Here is a 25,133-nt window from a genome sequence, read left to right as displayed (position 1 = left end):
GCTGTTTTCACTGAGGCCAAGAATTATTAAAATGCAAAAAATAAGTTGAATTTTTGCCTCGAGAAAACACTACCTTATTTTTTAGAAAAAGAATAAAAGGCCTCAGCACCTTCTTTGCTTGTGGCTTCCTCTCATAGACTTGAGCATTTCAGTGTTATTTGTAAGACTAGGTGCTGGAGCAGGTGTCAAAAGGTGACTGACTCAGGGCCTCTGCTATAAGACAATCACAGTAAAGCCAAGAAGACAGACACTGAGACAAATTAGTCTCTTTGTGTTGCATTACTGGTGCAAACTAACTGCTGTGGGAGAGCAGTCAAGGGAGTAGCTAGCTCTACCTTCTATGATGTTAGAAGAGGGATAAGCATTGAGTAAAGCTTCACATCTCACAAGAGGTTGAATCTAGCATTGAAAGAAGGGTAAGATTTTGCCATGAAGAGCAGGCCAGGCATAGAGCAGCTTGAGCAAAGCATGATAGAGTCAAGGTGAGTGTTTTCTCAGGAGTCCAGGATATCTGGATATCAGGGGACAGGTAAGGGAGTGGTAGGAAGTCAGCCTGGTCAGATAACTAGTTGCTAGCCTGTGATGCTAACACATCTGGCCTTCATTCCTTAACATCTCAGTACAAGTCGAGGACTTATTTATCTTTGTATGATTAGCACCCAACACAATATTGTAAAATACAGCTAGCTCCTCCTGCATGTTTGATTATCCTGTGCTTAAGCAAGTGAGGGTGTGTCAGGATCAGACTTGAGTTTTAGGAAGATCACTCTGGCTATGGTAAAGGTGAAAGGTAGTGTGGTGTGGACAAAATGGAGGGAGATGACTGCAGAGTGATGGGAGGCTTTGAAATGTGGGAACGAAAAAAGACACAGTTGAAAAAAACACTTGTTGGAGCACTCAAGAGGACTCGGCAGGTGAGTTTAAGTGAGGAAGCGGTGTAAGAGGGAACCCCAAAGTTTTAACTGTGGTAATGCCATTGCCTAAAATGGGCAATCCAGGAATAGACTTTAATGCTGGTGTTGGTGAATGTACTCCAATCCTTCTGAAAATGCCTCAAAGAACTTGAAGTAAATAGTCATTGATGATAACAGTTACACATTCACAAGAAAATTAGGAGGAAAAAATAATCATCAGTGCCCTGTCTGGCTAAAAGGCTCTGGACAGGCAATTAAGAACACATCTAATTTGATGTCTTAGAAGCTGGAAACTTTTTATGTATAATACTATAATCTGGAGATCCTCATATGCATTGAATAGTTTGTTCTGCTACAGGTTGATAATTAAGTCTTTAAATAACCTTCCATTATCAAAAGTTACATTATAAAAAGAATGGGAAAACTAGAGTTAGGAACATTTAAAGTAATGCTAATGTTTTCTCCCCACACCCCTCCCCCACCCGCAAAGACAATCTATAATATCTATAATTAAATATGAAATATACTGGACCCATATATAGAATATTATATAGTTTACAGGGAAATATTTTTAAATTGAATATAGGAAAAGACCTACCATGATCCTGGATAGGAAAATCAATTATTCTTCCTAACCTAATTTATGGGTTTAATGAAATTCTAATTAAAAAATCCCATCAGATATTTTTGAAACTTTGCAAAATCATTCTAACATTCATCTGAAAGAAGCCAAGAATGTTCTGAAAAAATTGTAATACTGAAAAGACATTTATCTGATCTACCATATATTAAAATATACCATAAAACCTGCAATTATTAAAACATTCCTAGGTATTAGTCAGGAGACCTTAGTAAAGAGATCAGGAATTAGTAAGGATATCTATGGAACAGAAGAGATTTTTTACAAACATTTATATGTAAGAATTTATTACATGGAAAAGAATTTAGTATGTGAAAAACTGAAGCATGTTTTTAATAGTGCTATGTGATTTGTAGCTATTTGGGAAAACAGTAAAGTCAGATCCTTACCTAAAGTCTTATTTTGTAAAAGAAATCAAAATAGTAAAATATACTTTCATTTCATTTTAATATTTTAAAAAATTTGTCAATCACTCTTTAATATGTTTAGACCAATGATATTATTATCTTAACTTTAGTAGCATATTTAAGCAGTAGAAAAGTTGTTTTAGCTAACTTTATGGGAAAAAATTATTAAATATATGTTCATATGAAAACTGTTGTAAACTACATTCTTCCTTTTTCCCTCTTGGCAAAATGATGAGAACAACTTCAAACATATGGAAGCATTTCTACACTTATTCTGATGAGGAAGAATCTAACTCAGGAATAATGTCAAACAAAATATGCATTTCCAAATACTACCAGGATGACTAAACATACCTTTGTTTTTTTGAGAAGTGTATAAAACTCATTTAAAATGGAGCAAATGTTCTGTTTTCAGAAGTCTTTGAATGATTGAAAAAAAAACTGGAAAAACAAAAACAAATGACAGAAATAACACATAAAGGAAACTGATTAGACAAAACTCCATGGAATGGATATTATAGCCAGTGAATTTGGTGAATTCTCCCCAGCCCCATGTTCCCTCTCTGAACACTAGGGCTCTCTGTATCTACCGTGTATCTATATCATTTCCATACTCTGTTTTTATATCTATATTGGCACTGTGGAGGACAACAAGTCCAAAAAGATTATAATTTTCTTTGTTCAAATCTAACATTGATGGATTCTTCTGCTCCTTAGTTTTGCCTGTTTCTCAGAAACTGGCCCAAATCACATAAATTAATAACTTCCACACAGCTGCAGAATGCTCAGCAACAGTAATATTAGAGGTGGAATAACATGCACACAGACTAGTGCTGTCAGGAGTGAAATACCATTGGGAAAGTGTAATTCTGTTTAAGGTCCAGTATTATCCAAGCGTTTTCAACCATCCACCTCCATTCTAATCCCTAGATTTAGGTCTATGAATGAACAAGTAAAAGATAACCCAGGATGTGAATAATGACAAAAAGGAAAGATCTTGGTTTTCCAAGGTTGGATGTCTCCATACCTGAATTATGAAGACAGAAATCTTGGATGATTATTTCAGAGAACAGAAGATGTCTGTCCTCATGCTGACATCCAGTCACTCAAAAAAGGATAAGAGAGGGAAGGGGCAAGGACCTGTACCTAAGAAAATTGGCCAGTGCCAGACAGACCTTTCAGTACTGGGGAATCTTTCCCACTGGAGCAAATATGCTGCTATGGAAAAGAACAAAATATCCCCTTTCATTGTGAGAGTTCCTTTCCTCCCCCAAGGGACCCCAAATCTGGGAGAATTTCTTTCCTTTGTTATCCACCTGCACATATGACGTATCTGAAATGTTGTGGAGCCTTCTCTCCCAGTGCATATCACAGCTCTCTCTTATAATAAGGCACATCTTTATTCATGGTCTTTGGGGTTTGATTTCTGCTTCTGGACCACAGAGTGCAACCCTGAAAACTGGTTTCTGAATTTTGCTCCCAGGAAAGAGGATAAATCCTTCATGGGGAACTGGATGTCCAAATGACTACAAACTTCAGTAAGAGTGTGGCAGCCTGATCCTTCTTTTCCTTGTCCACAAGGAGAATCTTTGGTTATGTAACTAACATGAATAAGATGTGACAGCCATTCTATACAAAAGCTAGGAAAAACTTGTGAGGAAATTAGTCATTTTGAGTTACAGCAAACCAGGCATCTTCTATTTGGTCCAAAGTCACTTACATTTCCATGGCTAATTATATATTAAGCTATACTAGGTTAACTATATATTAAGCTCTAGAAGAAATAGAATATTGATCTCTTTCTTCCCCACCCTCTCTCTCTCTCTTTTTACTCTCTCTGTTTCTCTTTCTCCTTCCATTCCTCCCTTCAAGCCTCCCTTCCTCTCTCCCTCCCTCCCTCCCTTCCTTTTTCTCTCCCCACCCCTATTTATATATAATATTAAACTTGCAGTAGGCTGATAAATACCATGGCTATATGTTCACTGACTTTAATGGCTAGTGCAGCTCTCTATTTAGGCTTCTCTTCTAGCTTATAATTCCCTTAATTTGATAGATTTATAGAGTTTTTAACATACAGGGACTTGAGAGGAGTGAGACTCTCCACAGAATCTCTCTTGCCAATCAAAGTTACAACCATGAGGCTTAATATAAGAAGGATCTTAATGAAGAAAGGAAAAAATAAGTTAGCTACCACTTACTGATTGACAGGCACTTGGTAAGCAGTTTACATAATGTACAATCTTATAAGGTAGGTATTATTACTTTCATTTTATAGATAAAGAAACTGTGCTCAAGATCACCCAACTAATAAGTTGCAGAGCTAAGAATCAAATCCATTTCTGACTTTAAATCCCTTGCTTTAACCATGCAGAGATGGCAAATTTGTGATATGTGCTCCCTTTTTCTGAACCGATGGTAGACCTTGGTAATAGATCTCAATACTTTTTCCCTAATCTCATAATTGGCCTAAGAATCCTTCTCAAGATAGGGTGCTAGGCACTATTACCTGGAACTGGCCCCCAAGATGAAGACTATTTCATGCTGCTAATGGGGACTTGGGAGGAGGGAGGCTATAGAACAATGTCTGGAATAAAATGGAGGCAGATGTGAGACAATAATACAGAAAGGACAAAATAGGTTTGCTTGATCAGAATGAAGACAAATAGCAGGGGGATGAGGGATGGTGAGAGAAGATGTTGAAACAGATCTGGAAGGCTATGGCTGGAGCTGGAAGGTGCTGGTTAGGGGAATATTATGACAGACATGTCTCGACAGTCTAAAATGCTGCTGGATTCAGGCAAAGAAGGCTATAACTGACCTGATATGATTTGTCCTGGCTGTGGAGCCAGGTGGGAAGGAGGAAAAATGCATCAAGATATCGTGAAGAATTTCACACAGAAAAGCAGACTTTCCAAAAGCTCAAGTCCCGGTATGAAGCTGAGTCTATGAGAGTGAAAACTATGGAACTAAGGCGAAGAGTATTATATATTTTTTCCAGTATGCTAGACCATGTGGCTTCACTCAAAGATGAAAATTCAGGAAAACAGCACCACAAAGTAGAAAGAGCATGGGCCTAGGAGTCAGATAGGTACTTGATTTAAGACCTGGCTCCACAACATATTAGCCATGTGACCCTGGGTAAGTTGTTTAACCTCCCTGAATGTTTTCAAATGGAGACAGCCTACTTCCCAAAGGCATTGTGACGATGAACAAGATAACATACATGAAGAAACAAGGGTACTGTCAGGCACACTGCTGGCACTCAATAAATGTGAGCTTGGTAAATAATTTAGCATTTGTGTACCTCCATTCCTTAATCTGTAAAATAAGATAATAAGACCTGCTCTGTCTATATTATAGGGCAGTAGTTCTCATACTTTGGGGTGCAAAGAATCCTTGAAGTCCCTGTTCAAATGCCAATGTCTAGGTCCCATCCCCACACATTCTGGTTGGGTAGGTCTGGGCTGGAGCCTAAGAATCATGCTGCATTTTGTTTTACAGAGATATTTATAGCAGCTTTATTCATAATAAACAACAACAGGACCAGATGTCCTTCAGTGAGAGAATGGTTAAACAAAATGTAGTCTACCCACACCATGGAACACTACTAGTAATGAAAAGGAGCAAACTATAGACACATGCAGCAACCTGGTTGAATCTTCAGGGAATTATGCTGAGTGGACAATCGAACCCTAAAAGGTTGCATATTATATTATTCCATTTATGTAACGTTTTTGAAATGACAAAATTATAGAAATAGAGAACAGATTAGTGGTTGGCCAGAGTTTTAAGTAAAGAGGGAGAATGAGAAGGATGAAAGAGCGACATGAGACATCCCTGTGGTGATGGAAATGGTCTGTACCTTAACTGTATCAATGCCAGTGTCCTAGTGGTGATATTGTCCTATAGTGTCACAAGATGTCACTGTCGGGAGAAACTGGATAAAGAGGACTCGGGACTTCTCTGTACTATATCTCATGCTGCATTTTAAAGAAGCTCTCCAGGTGCTTCCATTGAGGGAGGACCATGGGCCACACCTTTTACAGATTGTGATCTCAGCAGCACCTGTTAGGGTAGGTCATTCTTGGAGGAAAAGTAGGGTTCTTAGGGAAAGTAGAATGGGGAAGGGAGGAAAGGAATGGAAAAAAAGAAAGTGAGGAAGATATTTCACAAGACCATATGTGTCAAACCTAAATCTATGTCCCAGGACACCCGTCTCCTTCTCCAATGTTCTTTCTAACCCCCATCTGACTTCTCTGACAACAGAAGAAGAAAGAAACATCCTTCATCATAATAGCCATAACTGATATCCTTGGGCTTGGGTCAGGAATTAGGCTGTCTCTCTAATCAAGAAAGAAGTCCTGTCCAGGAAAAAAAAAAAAAAAAAAGAAAAAGAAAGAAACCAAGTTTAGAAGTAAGCAGTCATTAGCATAATTCTCAGCCAGGGAGCAGACCTTTACAGTAGCCAGTGCTTCCTTGTTAATTAGCACTGAACAGCTGCTGGGAGGCCCTGCCTCTCTACAGGCAGAGAAGGAAACTCTCTTCTTATAAACTAAGAGGAATAAATTGTTCTCGCCTCCTGTAGTTTAAGTCATATACTCTTTTACAGGTGAAATAAAACATAACAATTATTAGGAATAACACTGTGATGATTTCTCTGTGCACCAAATTGTCCCCAGCTGTGCAATTTCCCACTCCAAACAAGAATGTGGTGTAAGCAGGTTTGTAGGCAGGAGCTGTGATCACCCTCATTATAATGCAATGTTACTGTAGCTAATCTTTCTAGTTCTCAATCTCATTCAGTTCTCTGAACTGCTTAGAAGGCTACATTGAGTCATAGGCAAAAAGTCAGAAAAAAACCCTGCCTTTTCAATTTGAAATTCACTTGTCCTTAACAATTGTAGCTGACATTTCTTTAGGTGTGGATTGTGCCAGGAACTACACTAAGCACTTTCAATTCATTATCTCATTTAACTTCACAACAAGCCTGAGAAATAGATAATTTCATTAGCCTCATTTTACCAATGAGGAGACCGAGGTTTTAGAGAGATTAAATAATTCAAGATGACCTAGCTAGAAGCTGATCTGGGTCTCATCTAGTTCTAAAGTGTATGCTCTTTACATTCCTGCTATTTCCACCCTTGCCCCCAATCCTGTTAGATTGACTTACTACAGTAGAACACAGAAGGCTGCTGATTTAATATGTCTTTATGGAGGAAGGGACCCATGAGGTCAAAAATGCCCAGGGCCCACAAAAGTCATAATGAGAGCCTGTGTATAGGAACATAGTGAACTTTCCATCCTTACCCACCCATACCGCTTTCACTGCTGTCTATGCTTTGAGTACCAGTGGAGTCTATAAATCAGCATTAGGCACTTAGTAGAAGTTTTGGTAATTAGACAGAACTAAAGATAGAAATTCTGGATATAAAAAGGCAATTTTTCTGTTTCTGTTTTGTAGATCATTGAGCACACAGCATACATAATGTGGTCTGCTGTGATGGAAAAGACCATTATTTCCTTCCTAATTCTCCTGCTTTTATCCTTTTTGCCCAAATTGGAATGCTTTGCATAGCTCTCTGGGCCACCATGGGAGTTAAAGGTCCTGTCTAGCTTTCTGTTCTAACCTAGGTTCAGGTTAGAATATGCCACTAGCAACTCTGTAAAATATTAGTATAACTTCCATTCTTCATTCAACAAATTGGAGCACCCACCGTGTGCTAGGTTTTTTGCCAGCACTGAATATATATTAGTAAATACAACAGACAACTTCCTGCTCTCATGGAGTTTATGATCTATAAGCAAAAAATAAACAGTAAATATGCAGTTATAACTTGTGATAAATGCCATAAAGAGAACTAACAGAGTGCGCTGATAGAGAATCACTTAGCTAGGCTATTCATGAAAGAACTCTGATGGGTGAGGAGAAACCAGCCATGTGGCAAGCTGAGAGGACACTCTAGGTAGAAAGAAAAGCATGTGATGTGCAACCCCCGCCCCCCACCAAAAAAAAAAAAAAAAAGAAAGAAAGAGAGAAACTTAGCACATAGCAGGCCAGTGAGGCCTGAGTGAAGTAAGGAAAAGGGAAATCTGGAGAAGATAAGAATGAAGAGCTGGGCAGCAGCCAGACTGCTCATTGTAGAGCCTTGTTGGATGTGGTAAGGAGATTAAATTTTATTCTAAGAGCAATGAAAAGTCATTAAAGAGTCTTTAGCAAGTGACTGACATCATGTGAATTATGTTTGTAAAAGATTTTCTGGCAGCTGAGCGGTGAATAGACTGGAGAGAACAAGAATGGAAGCAAATAGACCAGTAATGGGGCTATTGAAATGGTCCAAGTCCTGAGTTCTCCAAATTGTAATTCTTTTGCTATTGTTTGCTCTATGGCCATATCTCACCTAAAGCAGGGCTCATATTCTAAGTCAGTGATGTGTCCAAACATGTTAGTGGAACATTAGTCCCTCAAGATACTCTCGGAAAATAAGACTATGGTCAAATAAATTTTTTAAATTCTGCATGCTAAATCCCCTTCTTGGAGATTCAGAATGTAGACTAATGTAATAAAGATGCTGGAAAGTGTTTCAGTACATTTGTACATCCCAGTATTTCTCAAGCTTACTTGACTGTGGAAGCTTTTACTTTTTTACCCCTCCACATAACGTTGTTATCCTGCAGAACTGATATTTTCCAGAGCACATTTAAGGAAATGCTGCCATAATTCATTCTAACCAAGGGTTAACTCCATGTGCGTGGTTTACTGGGCCTCCTCTTCTCCAAATCTCAATCTATTTCAATGGCTTAGACAATATTTTCCAACTCCATACATATTATAAGAGGATATCAGCCGTGTGGGTCATATTTCTTCTCTCCATTTTTACCGCCTATTTTGTCAACTGTCCCCTTAATTTTACATTGTAAAGGTTGATACGGTTTTCATTCTTTCTGTAACCAAATTTTCTTCCTTTTTTCTGGATCTGGATATCCTATGAGACAGCTGTTGGGGATCCTGAAGTGATCTTTTATACCAGTAAGATTTAATCCCAAGTTTTTTGTCTCTGTCCAACACTTTGTGTATGGGAGATTTCCTTGATTTTATCTTATAATTCTTTTATTGGACTCAAATGCTTTTTGGAGATAAAATTTAATACCATATAATCCCCTCATTAACTGTTCAGTTCAATATTGTTTATTATATTTACAAATTTGTGCAACTATCAACATAATCTAATTTTAGAATATTTAATTTCAAAAAGAAACCCCATTCCCATGAGCAGTCACTCTCCATTTCCCTGAAAACTTCACCAGTCTAGGCAACCCAATCTACTTTTTGTCTCTATAGATTTGCCTATTCTGGACATTTCATATAAAGGAAACCATACACTGTGTGGGCTTTTGTGACTGGCTTCTTTCAGTTAGCATGATGATTTCAAGGTTCATCTCTGACAACATGTGTTGGTACTTCAGTTCTCTTTATTTTCAAGTAATATTCCATTCTATGGATTTACTGAATTTTATTTATCCATTCATTGGTTGACGGACATTTGGGTTGTTTCTATTTTTTGGCTATTATGAATGATGCCACAATAAATAATTGTGTACAAGTTTTTGTGTGGACATATGTTTTCATTTCTCTTGGGTATATACCTAGAAGTGGAATTGCTAAGTCATATGGTAACTCTATGTTTAACCTTTCAAGTAATTGCCAGTCTGTTTTCCAAAGTAGTTGCATCATATTATATGCCCACCAGCAGTGTATGAGGGTTCCAATTTCTCCATGTCCTCTCCAACATATGCTTTTGTATGTCTGTTTGATTGTAGCCATCCTAGTGGATGTAAAGTGGTATCTCACTGTGGTTTTGATTTGCACATTCCTAGTGACTAATGATGTGGAACATCTATTCATGTACTTTGTGGCCATTTGTATGTCTTCTTTGGAGAAATGCCTATTCAAATCCCTTTTGGTCATTTTTAAAGAGGTTGTCATATTACTGTTGAGTTGTAAGAATTTATATGTGTGTATGTATATATATATTTTCTGGATATAAATTCCTTATCAGCTGTATGACTTGCAAATATTTTCTCCTATTATGTGTGTCTGTTCACCTTCTTGATGATATCATTTGATGCACAAAAGTTCTTAATTTTTATGAGGTGCAGCTAATCAGTGTTTTCTTTTATCACTTATGCTTTCAGTGTTGTATCTAAGAAATCATTACCTTACATTTATTGGGCTTAATTTCAGCAATTATATATTTTGTTTTAAAAAATATGTTTTGCTCTGTATACAAAATACAGTATATATAAATACAGTATCTTACTATATCTTTATAAGGATACTAATTATAGCTTTTTACTTTTCTAGTTCTGATCTTGAATTATAATTCTTCTTGGGTCAATTTTTAAAATGTATTTGTCTTGGTTTTTCTCTTTTATGTTACTTGTTTCCTTCTTACATCTTGTGATCTTTGCCTATCTATTTTTTTAAATGGGGACTAAATAGATTCTTCTAGGTAGTAGGTGCAGATTTTTCTAAGATGTTGAATATATGGGAGTTTTTTTGATAAGTCTCTCCTTTCCCTGGGATCTCTATTTTGTGGTCAGAGCTTGTTGACCAACACAGTTCCCTTTAGAGAGGGAGGAGGGAGGGCACAGATAGCCTTTGGGCTAGGGTATCCCACAGTGCTCTACTCAGCATTTTACTATGCAGAAGCAACTCCACCTTAGCAATACTAGCTCATCCTCAGGTATTCCAGCACTATTTTTTTGGTGAAGGCTCCTAACTATTGGTTTGGCATTTGCTAGGACATAACAGACTGAGTTGTCTTTGCTCTGTAGGCAGGGTAGGGGACTTAAAGTGATGGAGGGGAGAGTTGAGTTGTGGGTGTAGTCCCTGTGAAGACAGACTTTCATATTAACCCCTTGGCTTGGTCTCCCTTTCCCACCTCACCCTCTCTGGCCTCTGAGTCTATCTGCAAGACAGATTCTCCACCTTTTCTCAGAGCCCATGTTCCCTGGGTTGCCACTTCCTCACTCTGATTACTCTGTCAACAGGCTTCCATCTGTTTACTGTCTTATAGAAATCTGTCAGAAGTCTCTCATCTGCTAATGATCCCTCTTTCATGTGCTTGTTATTACAGAATTGTTCTTTATCAGTTTTTAATAGGAGTTGGGATGATGTCCCAGAAGGAAATGGAGCTTGTGCTCAGATCACTATCCTGAACTTGAAGCACACCCAATGTAGTTTATTTATTTTTATTTTTATTTTATTTTATTTATTTATTTTTGGCTGTGTTGGGTTGTCGTTACTGCATGCAGGCTTTCTCTAGTTGCAGTGAGCGGGGGCTACTCTGCCTTGTGGTGCGCGGGCTTCTCTTGTTGCAGAGCACGGTGCGTGGGCTTCAGTAGTTGTGGTGCACGGGCTTAGTTGCTCCGTGGCATGTGGGATCTTCCTGGACCAGGGATCGAATCCGTGTCCCCTGCATTGGCAGGCAGATTCTTTTTTCTTTCTTTTTTTTTTTCGGTACGCGGGCCTCTCACTGTTGTGGCCTCTCCCGTTGCAGAGCACAAGTTCTGGACGCGCAGGCTCAGCGGCCATGGCTCACGGGCCCAGCCGCTCCGCGGCATGTGGGATCTTCCCGGACTGGGGCACAAACCCGCTCCCCCTGCATCGGCAGGCAGACTCTCAACCACTGCGCCACCAGGGAAGCCCGGCAGGCAGATTCTTATCCATTGTGCTACCAGGGAAGCCCGCCAATGTAAAGTCATCTTTTGTTACTCCCGAGATACTGTTTCCTGAGTATGAGTATGTGTTCATTTTGGTGTAACTTCTTTTTGAAAACCTCCCTTTTCTGCATGTGATGGCTCTTGAAAGAGAGATGCTAACATTTGAAAGGTGGGAGTCATCCTTTATTAATTCCTCCTATTCTCCCACCCCCACCTTGCTGGGATATCCATCAAAAAAGCAAGTCTACCTTAACTTCTCTCCATCTTTTCTGCCATTACCTTAACCCAATCACACACACCTCATAATGAAAACCCTCCTTACTGAACTCTCTTGATTTCTTACTTTTGCACCTTAAAATCTATTTGGCACACAAAACAGAGCAGACTCTGGTACATGTTGCTGCCCCTATAAAAACCCTGTAATAGCTTTCCATTGCTCAGAGAATAAAATACACAACCTCTTTTCCATGGTATACATGGTTCAGTAATGATCTGGTCCTTGCCTGTCCATGCATTCTCATCTCCTACTGCTCTCCTTTTGCTCACTATAATGCCCATCTTTCTATTGCTCAAATGCCTTAACCTTGTTTCTGATTCAGGACATTGACAAACACAACCTACCACCTCTATCTAAAACTTTTTTCACTCTGATCTTTGAACAATTGGCTCCTTCTTATTCTTTTGTTCTTGGCTTAAATAAATTGTTCCTCAGATAAGTCTTCTCTGATCACCTTGTCCAAATAAATCCTCCAACTCCAGGTATCCTGATCATTTCCTTCACAGAATTATACACAGTTTGGGATAATTTGTTTTCTTATTTACTGTAGCTCTGTCTTGCTAAGCTTCAAGAGAATAAGAGTTACTTTAGCTTTATTCATCAATATAAACCCAACACTTAAGCAAGGATCAAACATGAAATAGCTGTTCAATAAATGTTTATTGAGAGATAATTTAGTATTCATCTCTCTACGGTTTAAAAGTCCCTAAAAAAGCCTCAGTAAACATGCTTTCAATGAATACCTGCTTTTCTTGACACTGTCACATCACCAAAAAATAGATTAGGTCCTTACTCTATAGTACATATGGCAATAAACTCCAAATAAGTTAAAGAGCCTAACACTGAAAATTAAAACATTTTTTAAAGGCTATGTGAAAATGAAATAGTAAATTTATCCTAACTGTGTAAGGAAAGAAACAGAAAAGACGACCAACAAGAAAATGGATAAGAACAACTATAATAAAAAGTAACTTCTGAAGCAATAAAAACATATTTCAAAGTAATAAGAAAAGCAATACATATTCACAATAGCCCGGAGATGGAAACAACCTAAGTGTCCATCACCAGATGAATGGATAAAGAAGATGTGGCACATATATACAATGGAATATTACTCAGCCATAAAAAGAAACGAAATTGAGCTATTTGTAATGAGGTGGATAGACCTAGAGTCTGTCATACAGAGTTAAGTAAGTCAGAAAGAGAAAGACAAATACCGTATGCTAACACATATATATGGAATTTAAGAAAAAAAATGTCATGAAGAACCTAGGGGTAAAACAGGAATAAAGACATGGACCTACTTGAGAATGGACTTGAGGATATGGGGAGGGGGAAGGGCAAGCTGTGACAAAGAGAGAGAGAGGCATGGACATATATACAGTAGCAAGTAGATAGCTAGTGGGAAGCAGCCGCATAGCACAGGGAGATCAGCTCGGTGCTTTGTGACCGCCTGGAGGGGTGGGATAGGGAGGGTGGGAGGGAGGGAGACGCAAGAGGGAAGGGATATGGGAACAGATGTATATGTATAACTGATTCACTTTGTTATAAAGCAGAAACTAATTTTAAAAAGCAATACATTAAGATAAAATTGTCATTACGTAGATGATGCATAAAAGTTTACAAAAGAAAAGCAGAGGAAAATAATAAAACCCTAAAGAACACTACTTATGCCTTTAGATAAAAATTAATAACTGGGAAGAGCCAGTTCCTGAATGAGGAAATGAAAATAATATAACAAGCATTTTATTAAGTAATTCCCATATTCCAGGCAACATGGTATTATCTGAAGACACAAACATGAAGATTCTATCTGTTTGTTCATATCCTAACTGGGAAGATAGTCCTATATAGTCCAGTAAATACCTAAGTAGTTTTAAGCTTTTTTAAGCTTAAAAATTAGTTTGGCTCTATAAACCTAAAGCTATTCCTAGATTCTGAAGGCTACAGAATCAATAAAACATAGACTGAGTCTTGACCTTAGTCTACAGTCTGTTAGGGGAGGCAGATAGGTAAATAAGTAAGTTATCATCAATTTGATAAGTGCTATAGCAGAAAAATAAAGTACCATATAAGGACAGAGGAGGTGATAAGAAATCCTGCCTGAAGATGTCAGAGAAGATATATTGGAATGAAGAAAAATAAGGGAAGAGAGTGGTATTCCAAAGAAAATGACACAAAATAAAAAGGTGCAAAGGTAAAAAAGTGTGGCATCTTCTAAGATGGACATATACTTTGATGTACTAAGTGCAGGTTGTGCAAGGGTGTGTAGCTACTGACTAGCTGCAAAGAAGGCAGGTACTGGACCCTAAAGGCCAGGAGTACATGTGAAAGGGTTTGGATTTCAAGCAAGAGTGACTTGACCACATGTTGCATTTTTAAAAAACTACTCAGAAATCTGTAAGGAGACTAGACTAGATATGGAGAAATTGTTTAGGAGGAAAAATGATAAGGTTTAAAATAAAAATGAAAGGAAGATGGGATATGAGTGATACTAAGATGTCAGAAATAATAAAACTTAATAACTAACTAATGGAGACTGTGAACAAAGGAGAGGAATGAATCTAAAATGACCTCCTGGTCTGTGCCTCAGGCAAAATGGTTATTGTGTCATTAGTCAAATGTGGAATAAGGGGAAAGGAGAGGACATAAAGTTTTGGAAAATGTTTGGTTCTTTTCACAGTTAACAGGATTCAAATTTAAACAACCATGAGGTACAATCTTGCATTAATTAAAATAGAGTAAATTAATAAAAATTATACTCATTATTGTAGAGTATTGGGAAAAAGATACACTAATACATTGTCGCCCTTCAACCTGGTGAAACTGTTCTGAAAAGAAATTTGGCAACAAATACAAGAGCCATAAAAATTATTATATACAGTACTTTGACCCAGAAACCCAGCTTTTTGGAATATAGCCCAAGGCTGTAATTCAAAAGAAATGTTTTAAAAACCTATTTGTATAAAGATGTTTACAGCTGTGCTATATATTACAGACAAAAACCAGAAACAGCCCAAATGCCCAGCAGTGAGGGAATGCTTAGCCAGAATTCAGTACATTAATGCAATGGAATATTTTACTGGCATTAAGAATGACAAATACGAGAACTATGTAGAAATAAGGAAGGGGCAATATAAAGCAATGAGCAAAAAATGCAGAATTCAAAATGATGCATATACAATGATCACAACTACGTAAAATTATATCTGTATAACCAGGAGGACTGGAAAAACTACAGAGCTGGTAATTTAGAGTGCTGACATTTTTGCTATTGTTGGTTGAGTCATTGGGAATGTTTATGTGTTTAAAGTTATATGTTTATATGTTTAAAGTTTATGTGTTTAAAGTTATATATGTATATTTAGTACATATACATTAAGAAAGGTAAATACCCATTTTTTCTGGCACATAAAAGAAAAAAAATGTTCATCAATACCTTTCCTTCTTGCCCTATGTAATTTTTTCTAGCCTCTTGAGTGCTATTAGTTTTCGGATGCATGGGGAAGTAGGCCTCACCACTTGTCACCACACTACCCAGTCACATGATCATTTCTTTCATCTGTTGCCAACTATTGTGTCCAAGTTCTTGACTTATTCATAACAAACTAGTATCTATGTGCCCCAAATTACACCATGTACACAAACTGGGATGCCTTAACTATACCTTATATACTGGGTAGAAGTGTCTCCTCAGTATGACTTTTTAATCTCTGACATAGAAAAATATTTGTTTCTTACTTTCTGTTACCCTGGTATAATTGTCCCTCCATTTAATGAAGGCCAATTCCTCTGGATTCCATTTCTTCTAGCCTTAAAGAACTTCTCATTTTGGTTATATCCTTGATCTCTTGTATCATCTAGCTCTTCTTCTCTCCTGGATAAGTCTCAAAATACAAACCTGTTCTGCTGTCTCCCACATTAAATTAAAGGGGGAAAAATGCCATTATCTTCCTTGACCCCAAATCTCCCTTCATTTTTCTACTTTCCTTCACAGTAAGAATTCTCCTAAGAGTTGTCCATATTATTATTTCCAATTTCTCACCCTCCATTCACTCTTCAAACTATTGTGATCTGACTTCTGTTCCACCACTCCGCTGAACTATATTTCTCAAGGTCACCAACAACCTGCATGTTGCCAAGTTCAATGGCACTTTTCTGTCTTCCTATTACTTGACCTCCTAGACTTCTAGCAGCACTCCCTCCTTATTTAAAACTTTCTTTTCTTGGTTCCTACACCTCAATCTCTCCCTTTCCTCTTACCGCTAAGGCTATCCTTCTTTTCTCACATCTCTAAATGTGATAGTTCCTCTGGGCTCTCTCCTAAGCCTCTGTCTCTTTTCTTTCCATATTCTAACAGATCTCTTATATTCCCATGGATGGCCTTAAATCCCATTTGCATGCTAATGACCACCAAAATTAATATCTCTAGCAGAGACCTTGATCCCTTGACTCACATTCAAGGGTATGCTTGACATCTCCATTTAGATTCAAGCACAATAAACATAACATGAAACCTAAAGTCATGATTCTTTTTCCCCAGAACCAGTTATTCCCCCAATCTTCCCATCTTCGTAAATGATAATAACATCCACCCAGTCACTTACGCATCCCTGTGTCACATCACCATACACTTATCCAATATATCAAGTCCTGTGGTTTCTACCTCCAACAATATATTCCACTACCACAACCCAATTCAGGTTCCCGTCATTATGTGCACTCCTACAACAGCCTTCTCACCAATTTCCCTGCCTCCTCTCCAATCCATTTTCCAAAGAGGAGACACAGCATACTTTTTGTATAATAAGTCAAATTATTTCTCTCCCTAGCTTAAAAACATTCAGTATTTGTCTCACTGCACTTAGAAGAAATTCTAAGCCCTTCACTATGCCTGTAAGTCCCTATATAATATGACTCCTAATTACTTCTCTAGCTATACCTTTCTTTAGCCAATCTGGCCCTTTCTTCATCCTTAGGGCCTTTGCACATGCTTATCTTTCTTCCAAGAACACTGATACTGTTTACTTCTCATTTTGTCTAGTTAACACCTTACTCATTCTTCAGATTACACTTTATTTATTTTTAATGAATTTAAAAAATTGAAGTATAGTTGATTTACAATATTACATTATTGCTGGTATGCAACATAGTGATTCAATATTTTTATAGATTATACTTCATTTAAAGTTATTGTAGGACTTCCCTGGTGGCGCAGTGGTTAACAATTCACCTGCCAATGCATGGGACACAGGTTCAAACCCTGGGCTGGGAAGATCCCACATGCTGTGGAGCAACTGAGCCCATGGGCCACAACTACTGAACCTGCGCTCAAGAGCTCGCGAGCCACAACTACTGAGCCCGCGTGCTACAACTACTGAAGCCCAGGCGCCTAGCACCCATGCTCTGCAACAAGAGAAGCCACCGCAATGAGAAGCCAGAGCACCGCAACAAAGATTAGCCCCCACTCGCTGCAACTAGAGAAAGCCCGTGCGCAGCAACAAAGATCCAACACAGCCAAAAAATAATAATAAATACATTAATTAATTTAAAAAAATGCAACCATAGACTGTCAAAACTGAAAAAAATTTTTAAAAGTTATTGTAAAATATTGACTATATTTCTCATGCTGTACAATATATCCTTGTAGCTTTTTTATTTTATACATAGTAGTTTGTTTGTACCTCCTAATCTCCTACCCTTATCTTGCCCCTTCCCCCTTCTTTCTCCCTGACTGGTAGCCACTAGTTTGTTCTCTATATCTGTGACTCTGTTTTTTTATATTCATTCATTTTTTTATTTTTTATTTTCCACATATAAGTAATAATGTACTGTATTTGTCTCTCTCTGTTTGGCTTATTTCACTAATCATAGTACCCCTCGGGTCTATCCATGTTGTTGTGAATGGCAAAATTCATTCTTTTTTATGGATGAGTAATATTCCATCCATTCCACATTTTTATCCATTCATTTGTTGATGGACACTTAGGTTTCTTTCATATCTTGGCTATTGTAAATAATGCTGCTATGAATATTGGAGTGCATATATCTTTTTGAATTAGTGTTTTCATTTTCTTCAGATATATACCCACAAGTGGGATTGCTGGATCATATGGTATCTCTATTTTTAGCTTTTTGAGGAACCTCCATACTGTTTTCCAAAGTGGCTGCACCAATTTACATTCCCACCAACAGTCTACTAGGGTTCCCTTTTCTCTACATCCTCACCAACATTTATTATTTGTTGTCTTTTTGATGATAGCCAATCTGACAGGTGTGAGGTGATATCTCATTGTGGTTTTGATTTGCATTTTTCTGATGATTAGCAATGTTGAGCATCTTTTCATGTGCTTGTTCCTCTTAAGTGTGACTCCTTTAGGGAACCCTTCCAACCACCTAACTTAGTCAAATGCCAGCACTTACAGTCATTCATAGTACCATGTACCTCTCCTTGGTACTGTTTTAGTCTTAAGATAAGTTGATTATTGTCTATGTCTCCCCTACCATATTATATACTCCATGAGGGCAGAGAAAGTATCTATTTTTGTTTATTTTTACATTCCCAGTTCCTAACATAGTACTTGGAACATAGCAATTATTCAACAAGTATTTGCAGAATGAATGAATGATTGATACAGGGTCATGCTACTGAGAAGACTGTCAGTCCCATGAAAATATATTAATCAAATCATTAAAGAAAAGGTATAATCTAAAAGAATAACTATGTGGACTTAAGTGATAGTTATTGGCTTTGCTTGATTGTGTATTATGAACTATGAAAATGTTCTACACATGTGATTCTTATCCCCTAATTAAAACATGTAAAATAAAACCAACCTCTCCATCACCATCCCATACACACACACACACACACACACACACACACGCAGAGTAACTTCAAAGTTCAGCAAAAGTACGCAAAGGGAAGCCCAGAGCTGCATTTGTAGGTAGGAGTCAAGGTCAGAAAATTGTTCTGCAAGAGAAAACGGAAGTTCCTACTGAGAGAGAAGGAGAGAAAAATGAAGGATGGGGAAAGGATAGGAATTAAAATAAGGGCTTGGGGATTCTTTGTAAAGACAAAAATGCCTAAAATTAAAGTTCAGGCTGTTAATGTTGTTACAGTGTAAATCCTTCCAGCTTCCCAAGCCTTCAATTATGTCTGCTATGTTAATTAGCTTAGATCAAGACTAAGCTACCACAAAAGGGAAGAGAGAGAGTCATAAGAGCCATCAAGCCACAAGGGCCATTCAGGAGGTTGGCCAGAGGTTTCTTGCTACTGGAACGTATCTGTCTATACTTGTACAGCATTTATCTAACCTCACTTGGGCTGTACACTTCATTGGAAAACATCTTACCTGTCTTTGAATTTGTAGGAATAACCATACCTGTCCCAGAATATGACAGGATGCTGCACAAAAGGTGTGCCTTGGTGCATACTCTGTATGTCACATGGACTCCTACCTCTCCCAACTTCCTTGTTCCTACCCTCTCTGTTGTAGTTACATATCCTCTTTGAGTCTTTGATTCAACAGATATCTTCAGTGTTCCTCATGCTATTCCCTAAGACATCCATTCCAACCCTGCATAACTGGACCCAACATACATGTATGTTCTACTTATTTAATCTGGACCTGGCCCACAAGCAGGACTGGGGAAGAGAGCATTTAACATAGTGCTGCATCCATAACCACTGCTTAAAAAATGATTGTTAGATTCAGTCAAAATTAAATAAATCACATGATAGCAATTCTCTAGAATACCTAATAAATCTATCTGTTAAGCTGTGCTTTAATGTACAAGCATTTGTAGTGTTTCTCAACTTTTTAACCCAGATCCACTGTCCAGGATTTTGTCAAGTTTTACCTTCTGTAAGAGGTCCCAAGAATACAGTAGATAATATTTTGCCTTTTAAAAAATATTAAGTGATGTTATGCAATGCTGTAATATTAAATTTGCTTTTTAAAACAACACATTCTTTCCAACCTGTTCTGGAGGTTGTGATATCCCTCCCAATCCCACCCTCTTTTGCTGACTGTGGAAGGCCTGGAGAGATAAATTCTTCCACTGTTTGGTAGAGAATCCCTGATTTATGGTGGGAGATGTCACTATGAAAAAGTCTCTCTGTCCTTCTTAAGACCAGAAATAACCAGGAAAAACACAAATACATTAATTCATTACATTTAATGAACTATGTTTTAAAAACCACTAAATAATCTGACCTACCCATCTAGGAGGGTGATGACGTTCTTCCTGGGCCGCCCAATATTAGGGCCATACAAGCTGGCTCTGGAGTAAATCCGGATGGGTTGTAACAGGCTCTTCAGCTGGATGTAATCCTTTCCCAACTGGCTGCCATTTACTGCCCGGCCACGCATGGTCCGATAGTTATTTGGCTCTAGATTAAAAGCAGACACGCAAGTCAGAGTTGAGAAGAGTGAGGTTCTGCCAACCCTTTCCTATCTGCAGATCTCTCTGCCTTTTTCTTAACAATGTAAACAAAGTAACCAAAAAAGAGGGTGCAAGCTAGCTTAACTTGAGAAACTATCCCAACTAAAAAGTCAAGTGCCATTTTACCATTCTATTTATTTTCAAACTAATCTTCGCAAAAGATCACCTAATCCACAACAGAGAGACCATACTGATTTTCAAATGATATTTTATAATATATGGTGTACTGAGTTGAACAGTGTCCTTCAAAATTCATGTCAACCCAAAACTTTAGAATGTGACCTTATTTGGAAATAGGATCTTTGAAGAAGTAATTACTTAAGTAATTATTTATGATGAGGTCATATGGAATTAGGATGTGTTCTAAATCCAACGACTGGTGTCATTATAGAGGAAGGAGAGGGAGATTCAGGTACACAGACACACAGGGAGCAAGGCCATGTATCAATGGAGGCAAAGATTGAAGGGATGCTGCAATGCCAAGGCTTGTTGGCAGCTATTAGAAGCTAGAGAGAGGAATGGAATAGATTCTCTCTTAGGGATTACAGAAGGAATTAAACCTGGCAATGCTTTGATTTCAGACTTCCTGAACTGTGATTGAAAAACATTTTTTTTGTTTGTTTGTTTTTTTTGGGTATGCGGACCTCTCACTGTTGTGGCCTCTCCCATTGTGGAGCACAGGCTCCGGACGCGCAGGCTCAGAGGCCATGGCTTACGGGCCTAGCCGCTCCGCGGCATGTGGGATCTTCCTGGACCAGGGCACGAACCCATGTCCCCTGCATCGGCAGGCAGACTCTCAACCACTGCGCCACCAGGGAAGCCCAATATTTGTTGTTTTATACCACTGAGCTTGTCATGATAGGCCTAGGAAACTAATAAAAATGGTAAGAGGGCCTCCCTGGTGGCGCAAGTGGTTGAGAGTCCGCCTGCCGATGCAGGGGATACGGGTTCGTGCCCCGGTCTGGGAGGATCCCATGTGCCGCGGAGCGGCTGGGCCCGTGAGCCATGGCCGCTGAGCCTGCGCGTCCGGAGCCTGCGCGTCCGGAGCCTGTGCTCCGCAACGGGGGAGGCCACAGCAGTGAGAGGCCCGCATACCGCAAAAAAAAAAAAAAAAAAATGGTAAGAAAGGAAAGCTTCATAAAGATGGTCCTTGTATCAAAAAGTTAGAAAAACCTTAATGTTCAATAATAGCAAAGTAGCTGAGTGAAATAACTTAGAGCAAAATCCCCTCCCCCAGTTTCTATTAACTTGGTAGTTCTAAATAGACAAGTAAAGTCCTAAATACCAGCAGCTCCACTGCTGGAGGGGGCTAACTTGATTCGGAATGAAGCACATATCCCAGGCAAGGCCAACATTTTGGCTAGCTTCAGGTTTTAACACTGGTAGGGGCAAGAAATAGACCAGCAGACTTGCAAGAAATGTAACAGGGAGATTTGGGGAATAAGAAAGCCATTGAGGATTCTGATAGGACCACAAATACCCCCTGTAGTCTGGAAGGCTGTGCATGCTCAGGAGGGACTGGAGAGGGCAGTAGCTATCCATGCATTCCCAGATGAATGTGAAACCTAGTACACTCATAAAGGAGACATGAGAAGGCATGTCAAAAAGTAAAAGCCAATCAGACTTGTAAACCGCCTAAATTTTGAAAGTGTTCCCAAACCCACACACAGATCTACTGGCAAAGGGTGAAAGCCTTATTAGCTCAAGGTAAACACAACCTCTGATCAATCATCATCTCACTATTAAGCTATGCTGACTCAGGGACAACCCCTAGGAAGCTGGCCTTAAAAATAAAAAAAAATTTTTTAAATAAAAAACTTAAGAGATACTGCAGCTACATGATGCAAGGGAGACAGACTCTATGGAACTAGTCCAGGAAGTGACTAAACAAACAAATGAACAGAAAAGAAAAAACAAAAATAACCTCTGGAATGGAGGATTTGGAATCCAGATATGCTCCAACATATTATCTAAAACGTATAGTTTTCAACAACAACAAAATTACAACATGCAAAGAAATAGGAGAGTGTGACCCATAAACAAGAAAAAAATAAAGAAATAAAGAAACTATCTCTTAGGGGACCCAAATGTTTGACTTAGCAGACAAGGACTTCAAAACTGCTAGTATAAATATGTTTAAAGAACTAAAGGGAAGAATAAGAAATTAAGGGAAAGTATGATTTTATTGACTAATCAAATATAAAGAGATAGAAATTATAAAAAATTATCAATAAGAAACTTTGGAACTGAAATGATTCTTCACATACAGAAGAACACAATGAAATTAGTAGCTGAATTTTTACCAGAAATAATGGAGGCCAGAAGAAGACAGTGGGATGACATATTCAAAATGCCAAAAAAAGATGTCAACCAAGAATTCTACATGCAGCAATCTATCCTTCAAAACTGAAAACAAAATTTAGACCTTCCCAGAAAAACAAAGGACAGAATTCGTTGTGAGAAAATCTGCCTTACAAGAAATAAGAAAGAACGTCTTTTAGGATGAAAGGAAATGTCAGCAGATGGTGATTCAAAAGTGCACAAAGAAATAAAGAACACCAGTAAAAATAGTTACACAGATCAATATAAAAGACAGTTGAAAATATTCATTACTCAGCTCTTCACTAATTTAAATGACAGTTGCATAAACAAAACTATGAAACTGTATTGTTGGGCTTATAACATATAAAGATGTAATACTTAGAATAATAATAGCACAAAGGAAGGGAAAATGGAGTCTTATTGGAGCAGTTTCTACAGTTAACTGGAATTAAGTTAGTGTTACCCTAAAGTAGATTGTAATGAGTTAAGATGTATTATAATAAAAAACTACTAAGAAAATAACTAAAACAAAACAAAAAGAAATTAAAATGGTACCTTAGACAATATCCCTTTTGAATGAAAAGACAGTAAAGGAGAAACAGAGGAATAAAAAAAAATGAAATATATAGAAAATTGCAAGATGTCAGATGTAAGTTCAACCATATCAACAATTACATTAAATGTAAATGGTTGGAAGCAAGCAAGATATTCTTCAGTAAGTGAATGGATAAACAAACTGTGGTACATCCACACAATGGAATAATTTTCAGCACTAAAGAGATGAGCCATCAAGCTATGAAAAGACATGGAGGAAGCTTAAATGTCTTTCACTAAGTGAAAGAAGCCAATCTTAAAAAGCTATATACTGTATGATTCCAACTATATGATATTCTGGAAAAGGAAAAAACTATGGAGACTGTAAAAAGATCAGTGGTTGCCAAGGGTTAGGGAGAGGAGGGAGGAATGAATAGGTGGAGCACAGAGGATTTTTAGGGCAGTAAATACTCTACATGATACTATAATGATGGATACCTGTCATTATACATTTGTCCAAACCCATAGTATGTGCTCACCAAAAGTGAACCATAATGTGAACCATAAATTCTGGGTGATTATGATGTATAATGTAGGTTCATCAGTTGTAACAAATGTACGTCTCTGTGAGGCATGTTGATAGTGGGGGAAGCTGTGCACATGTGGGGCAGGGGATATATGAGAAATCTCTATACCTTCTCAATTTTGCTATGAACCTAAAACCGCCCTTTTAAAAAGTCTTTTAAAAAGTTAATTTGAGCACAAAGAGACCTAGGCATGCACACACAGAGGGAAGGCCATGTGAGGACATAGTGAGCCAAGAAGTCAAGAAGAGAGACCTCAGAAAAAAAAAAAGATCTGCTGATAACTATATGTTAGACTTCTAGCTTTTTTTTGTTGTTTAGGAAAAAAACCCCAATGCTTACAGGGAAATTTACAGCCTTAGACTCCTATATATTAGAAAAGAAGGTCTCAAATCAATAATCTAAGCTTCTATCTTAAGAAAGGAGAAAAAGAAGAGGGAGCTAAACCCAAAGCAAGAAGAAAACATGAAATAATAAAAATTAGAGAAGAAACCAATGATATAAAAAATGGGGAAAAACCAATTAAAGTAAAAGTTGGTTCTTTGAAAATATCAACAAAATTGATATAACCTTTGGTTAGACTGACCAAAAAAGGAAAAAAAAAAAAAAAGAGAGAAGACACAGATGACCAAAGTTAGGAATGAAAAGAAACATCATTAAGGATCTCACAGTAATTAAAAGGATAAGGGACTACAACCTTATGCCAATGAACAACTTTATGCCAATAAGTTACACAATGTATATGAAATGAAAATATTTTCAAGAAAGACACAAATTACTAAAGCCAACTCAAAAAAAAAATCTGAATAGGCCTATAACAACAAAAAACATTTAATTAGTCATTATAATTATTTCCACAAAGGAAGCCCAGACTCAGATGGACTAATTGGTGAATTCTACCAAGTTTTTAAGGAAGAAATAATGCACAATTCTTCATAAACTCTTCCAGAAAATTGAGGAAGAAGAAACAATTCCCAACTTATTTTATGAGGTCAATATTCCCCTGATACCAAAGTCAGACAAAGACATCACAAGAAAACTACAGATGAATATTTCTCATAAATATAGATTCAAAAATACCCAACAAAATATTTACTAACTGAAACCAACAATATATAAAAAGTATTATAATATCATGACCAATTGGGATTTACACCAGGAATGCAAGGTTGATTTAATACCAACACCCAACTAATGTAAATTAACAGAATAAAAGACCAAAACCACATTATCATCACAACAGATGCAAAAAAATCAAACCAAAACAAAACAAAAAGCCATTTG

The 25,133-nt window shown here is 37.7% G+C and overlaps 1 protein-coding gene across 3 annotated transcripts in view; it reads right to left on the bottom strand.

Annotated features, from left to right (window-relative positions):
- The window catches only part of HPSE2 (heparanase 2 (inactive)), a 573,464-nt gene that overhangs the window by 219,589 nt on the left and 328,742 nt on the right, over positions 1 to 25,133 (bottom strand). For all 3 annotated transcript variants that reach the window (XM_060109459.1, XM_060109548.1, XM_060109631.1), the window contains one exon: positions 20,185 to 20,356. In XM_060109459.1, coding sequence (XP_059965442.1) covers positions 20,185 to 20,356 — 172 coding nt within the window. The remainder of the gene's footprint in view (positions 1 to 20,184; positions 20,357 to 25,133) is intronic.

Source organism: Mesoplodon densirostris, chromosome 1, assembly GCF_025265405.1.
Source record: "Mesoplodon densirostris isolate mMesDen1 chromosome 1, mMesDen1 primary haplotype, whole genome shotgun sequence".
Lineage (NCBI taxonomy): Eukaryota > Metazoa > Chordata > Mammalia > Artiodactyla > Ziphiidae > Mesoplodon > Mesoplodon densirostris.
The sequence above is the reverse complement of the archived record's forward strand: the minus strand, read 5'-3'. Positions and strand labels throughout refer to the sequence as shown.